Source organism: Lepidochelys olivacea, assembly GCF_965140295.1.
Source record: "Lepidochelys olivacea isolate rLepOli2 genome assembly, chromosome: 3".
NCBI lineage: Eukaryota > Metazoa > Chordata > Testudines > Cheloniidae > Lepidochelys > Lepidochelys olivacea.
Window position 1 is genome coordinate 168820892 of NC_140413.1, and position 6000 is coordinate 168826891.

General features: G+C 39.1%; 1 protein-coding gene across 1 annotated transcript in view; it reads left to right on the forward strand.

Moving 5' to 3' along the window:
* The window catches only part of KCNH1 (potassium voltage-gated channel subfamily H member 1), a gene marked incomplete at its 3' end in the record, with an annotated part of 195375 nt that extends 189956 nt beyond the window's left edge, over positions 1 to 5419 (forward strand). Inside the window, exons 10-11 of the mRNA XM_084624947.1 lie at positions 3789 to 3985; positions 5357 to 5419. Coding sequence (XP_084481073.1) covers positions 3789 to 3985; positions 5357 to 5419 — 260 coding nt within the window. The remainder of the gene's footprint in view (positions 1 to 3788; positions 3986 to 5356) is intronic.
* Positions 5420 to 6000: the final 581 nt, after the last annotated feature.

Below are 6000 nucleotides of genomic sequence, written 5' to 3' on the forward strand. Positions count from 1 at the left end.
AGTGTTTTAGCCAAATACTTACCCTGAACAGAGAACCACAGGGGGCTCTGACTTGTCCCATTTTGTGACCACACTTCATTTTGCAATAGTCTGAGCCTCCACTTGTTTGGATGGGGAGGAAGAATCCTGGGGACTGAGGTCTATGGAAGTCCTGTATTGAGGTGCATAGAGGATATTCTGCTTGGATGCTGCATATTATCAGCACACATAATTCTGATAAGTTTCAAAGACACCAATATTTGCTGAAGCATGATCTCCTAGGCCACTGTTAGGGATGCACTGCCGTTGAGATACTATACCGGGGGGGGGGGGGGGGGCTGGAACAATTCATGTAGTAGAGGTGCTGAGTGTCATTGCACCAAAATGTAAAACCTATATGTGATGGAAACCACTTCAAGCCAGGGGTGCAGGAGCACCCACAGCACCGCTAGTTCCAGCACCTATGCATTACACCGAGCAGCATCAGGAAGCTTCCACAAAATTGCAGCACAGTGGCCTTGGATCATTTCAGCACACCATCATACACACTAGCCTTAAAAAGAAAAGGAGTACTTGTGGCACCTTAGAGACTAACCAATTTATTTGATCATAAGCTTATGCTCAAATAAATTGGTTAGTCTCTAAGGTGCCACAAGTACTCCTTTTCTTTTTGCAAATACAGACTAACACGGCTGTTACTCTGAAACTAGCCTTAAAGAATCTGGTACTTTTAACATCTCTTTGGATCATCTTGATAGCGTGTGGAAGCAGAGTTCATGGACATTTTCAGTAGTTTGAATGCAGCTTCATCTCTTGTGTAATAAAGAGCAGGCGTCAAGCCAGATTCTGGCTTCAGAGGCTATAAATCTTGAGTAGCTCTGTTGACCTGAGTGCAGTTCTCAGATGCAGGTTCTGTTTGACGCACATTGAAGACCACCTGATCCAAAGCCCACTGAAGGCAATGTAAAAACTCCTATTAACTTGAATAGGCTTTGGAGCAACCGTTAAGATGCGGAACCCTGCATGTCTCTTGTAGCTAGGCCCTAATAATAGGATCAAGGCAAAAATGAATCCATGCATCTGTGAATTTTGTGGGGTTGTAAATTTAGACCTAAATTCAAAATTTGCAGCATGTCTCCTAGATACATTACTCTCTTACTTAGCTACTGAATCTACTGCCTGCATGGGTTTGAATGTCTGTTTGCACTACTGAGCAAACCAAGTTTTTCTTTATTGCCCTGAAGTGCTGATAATAGCTAAGGTGAGCTGAATTCTATTCTCTCTGCCACAATAGCAACAAAATAATGAGCAAAGTTCCAATGACAGCATCTTCATTACTGGTGCTGCCCTTTTGAGAGGCATAAAAAATACAGGTTGAGTGTGCAGTGCAGGCAGTTTGAAAAAATCATCTTTTGACTTGTAAACTGAGCAGCAGATTTGATATGGAGTCACTGGAAGAAAGTAAATATGGCATACTGTCGTGTCAGTTTTACTGAATCACTTTTCAGAGTCTACATAAAGCTTTAAAACAAAAACCAAGCAATGAATTATTTGGTTTTCCACACGGCGGTAGTGAGCTGAAAGTGGAAGAGGGCCCCAGCCCACAATCCCCAGGAGGTATATAAATGATTGATGGTAAAAGCTTAGGTCATCTACTTTAGGAGTGATTGAAGGATAATGTCCCTGCATGTGTCTGGAATGCAGTGGGAGAGCGGTCTAAGGGAGAACACCCTGTGACACGCTTCTGAATTTATTCTCTTCCTCAGGAGTCGAGGTGGAGGTAGGGGCGTAGGTGAAGAGACCCTAGTCTGTGCTTTCCCCTCTGCCACCCTTGGACATTTCTTCCCCAAAGAGCTTTCTGATCCATTTTGCTCTCTCTCTCTGTTTGCTTTACCTTTCTTTTCAAATTATAGATATTTGGCACAAAACTCCGCCATTTAGTCTTGCCCATTTTTACTGATCACCTTGCTTTATTAACAGAATGAGAAGAGGAGGTATGTGGATGTTGAAATTGTTAAGTTGTTTGCTGTAAGTAGGAAAGTGATTGATCCAACCTGATGTATCTAACCCATGGGTGTAAGTAAGTTTTTGCTGCCATAGGAGTCTTCCCGATCCTTCTCTTTTGACAATTTTTTTCAAAGTTGGTCATAAATTTCCACCCCTTTCCCTCTCCCTCTTCCCCCCGCCCCTCCAGCTGTCTTCATTTTGTTTTGAAGCTGACAGCCACAGGTAGGGCTTTGTAAATTGCTGGAAAGGATTATTTTTTTAAAAAAACATGCTCTTGACAGAAATACAGCAGTGTGGAGCTTGCACAAGGAATTATTTGAAAAATCCAAACCTGGATATTTTAGAGATGTTGGACACCATCCTTGACTGATTGAAATTGGCATAAATCCATCAACTTCAATGGAGCCATGTCAGTTATATAGACCAGCTGAAGATCTAGCCCAACATTCAAAAACAAAAAAAAAGAAATTCCCTGGGATGTGCCGTTATAATAATGATACCCAGCCTGCATATATAATGCTCTTGCTTACAAATTAACGCTGCTTCCTCTGTGAAGTAGGTAAGTAAGTAAACTAGCTCAATGTTGCAAATGAGGAAACTTACCTAGGGAGGTTAAGAAACTTGCTTAGAGCCAGCGAGAGATTTAGAAGAAGAGCTGGGATTTCCTCATTTTGCTCAGGCTACGAGGCAGACGTTCTGTCAATGACAGCACACTTACATACTTGGTAGCATCACCTGGCATTAATTTGAAATAGTTGTCCAGCTAATTGCATGGCAAATTCTGGATTCATATTTATTACAAAGGTCAACAACCCCCTTTTACCCAGTGAAACGCATCTTTCTTATGGTGCATAAAAATCAGTACACTTGGCACATAAATATCCAGTTTTAATAATGTGCATGGTTCTCTGTAAGGGGAGTGGGAGGAGAGGGAACTAACCGACATAGTACCTTTAGTAATGTCTCTGATGCTAGCCCTGGGGAAAATAAATTGTGCCTACAGAAAAGATGGAATTGGAGCTTATAAGGATGGGTTCAATACATACTGACACTTGAAATGTATCTGACATTCCTCCATAGACTTCAGAGATAAAATTGGCTCATATGTTATAAGGTACCAAGCTGGATTTTGTAGAAGAATGTAGCATAGCTTATAAAATACAGTTTATCAGTACATATGGATTAATGTACCAGATGGCCAGTGCCATCCACTCAAAAGGAAAACATTTATACTTTAGTGGAAAAGAAGGAAGCGGAAGGAAAGCGCATGGAATCACACAGAAGTTCTGGTTTGGTGGTGAAGTTTTCGTGATCTCTCACATATTTCTTAATTCTTAACCCTCTGTGGCAAAGAGGCCCATTTGCTGGTTCACTTCTCTTGTCAGGCCTAACACTGTTGTCATAATCGGCACCTAAAAAGTGTTGTGTAAGATATAATTGGAAAACTAATAACTTACTGATCTTTAGTATTCTTGTGTGATGTATGTATGGGACGGGAAATACAAAGAAAATTGTCTCATGACATTAGGATGATTGTGGCTTGGTTTTTAGGGAGTTTTTGCTGAACTCCCATAATTTAACACAGAAAATGAAGAAATGGCAATTTAAACTTCTTTATCACTTACAAGAAATGAGGCTGCAATAAAGCAGAGTTGAAATTTGGAGCTCAGAATATTTATATTGTGCCATACAATGGTACATTGGCTTGCAACGAGTACCAATAAGGCCATTTCAGCTTTTGGTGACCATTGTTTAAGTCCTTACCTTGCAATAATGATACTTTGATGCATGTTTTTCTCTAGGCAAAGGAGATGTTTTTGGCGATGTGTTTTGGAAAGAAGCTACCCTTGCTCAGTCCTGTGCTAATGTAAGAGCCTTGACTTACTGTGACCTTCATGTGATTAAAAGGGATGCCTTACAGAAAGTGCTGGAGTTCTATACAGCCTTTTCTCACTCCTTCTCCAGGAACCTCATTTTAACCTACAACTTGAGAAAAAGGGTAAGGAGCTTCATTTTTAACATATGGATTCTACAAATAATCACTTCTAAAGACTGTCCCTGTAACTGGTTTGAATTTTGCCATTTCTCTTGCTCTTTCATAAAGGTGTAGGTTGATCAGTGACATTGCTAGAGTCAAAAAGTCACATCTGTAGGTGCATAATCAGATGTGGGTATGTTAAAAGTCCTTTATTTTAATTTATAAGAAGTAATCTCTGAAAAAGACTTGTAAGTTGCCATGCTGTTGTGATCAGTTGCTCATTGTTTTTGCACTGTTGATAAACAACATTCACTGATTTCTGCTGCTTTAATGTGGCAGCACAATTAAAAAAGGAGGGGGCATTATTTAATCAGTTACGAGAGACTGAGGAAAAGGCATGAAATATGATATATGGAAGAAAAACCTTTGCAAGTTTGTAATTCTACAGTTGCAATAGCAATAGAATATAAGCATGAGCGATTTTGTCAGGAGTTGTTTCTTCTCGCTACAAATACATTTTGGAAGTACTTTGCTGACTTAATCGATCTGTTTGTTCTCTCTTCTTCCTCCCCCCCGGTTCGTTTTTTCCCCCCAATTCTTCTTGTGTGTTAAATCCAAGACTTACTGTGTCCGGTGCAAATTATAAAAATGTAATATACCATTTTTAATTCCCTACGTAATCTCAGTGAACCACTGCTGTGGAATTTTATTAAAGCAGTAGTACATATAGTTCAGTTAATATGATTCCATGATGCAGTGTAGAAGAGAGAAGAATATGAAATTTTGAATATTTGGAGTACACTGTAGCTATTTGTTAAAAGAATATTTTAATAGAAAGCGGTACATAATCACCTAACATGTATTTTTGGTTGACTTCTTTGTTCCTAAGAAATTCTCCATGGTAACTATCAAGTGCCACAAAACTTCTAACTAATTATAGCTGAATACATAGCAGAACTCTTTCTCAGCCTTTTTGTAAAATGATGACAGTGTGAGACTAGAATTTAACCCCAGCTGGCTAATTCTTGGCACTCTGGATCTACTCTAGGCACAATGAAATTTATAATACTCTGCACATCAGTAACTCATTCCATCCTTTTGCACCCTTTACAAATATCAATTAATTTTAGTCCCTAGTATGCTATAAGGTAGGTAAGTATTATCCCTATTTTGACACAAGATCAAAGCAGCAATGACAAATTATTACAAAATTAACAAGCCAACTCCTGGAGATGTAAATTCTATTTGTTTTTTCAGGGAATCCTTACCTTACAGGGTGAATTCCACTGAATGGCATGGCATTTCTGTCACAGACATTTTGCTCCCTATAGGACAAGGGGAAATGCAAGGCTACAAGACTGTTAACTAACATCCGTTCTTATATGATTGCAGTTAAGATCATCTGGATATTGGTTCTTAAATGCTGTGGCTTTAATAAAACCTTCTCAATATTGAGATCCTCTGAAGAGTCAATATCCTTGACTCTGTGGGATGAAATAGCCATAGTTATGGTTCTTTAAAACTATTCTGGTGAAGGGTAAAAGATTGTATTAGAACTTTTACATCAGCAATTTGAGAATCAGATATTGATCCAAAGCTGTGGGTCCTTCCACTGACCCTAATGGGCTTGGATTATGCTCCTGATTCCCAGGCCTGTGTTACAAGACCATCTTTAACCACAAAACATCCTTCCTTCCCTGTCAGGTTCTTCTATGATGCGTTTATTACAGAAATGCATTCTGTGTTAGCAATTTCCATCAAATTACAGAGCTAATTGGATTTTAATTGGATTGCAGTCAGTGGAAAAACTACGCTGATTGATAGTGGAAGTAAGATTCAACTGATTCTAGGTTAGCAGGCTGTATTATTTAGTTAGTTAGTTAGTTTTTTACTTGAAAGAAAGCTGATTGCAATCAGAGAAGCAATCATAAATAACACAAAGTATATACATTTCTGGGGGTTTATTGAAGGGATGATATTTTATAGTGCTCAGGCATCAGATCCATCACAAAGTGACTTTTCAGAAATTGGAATTT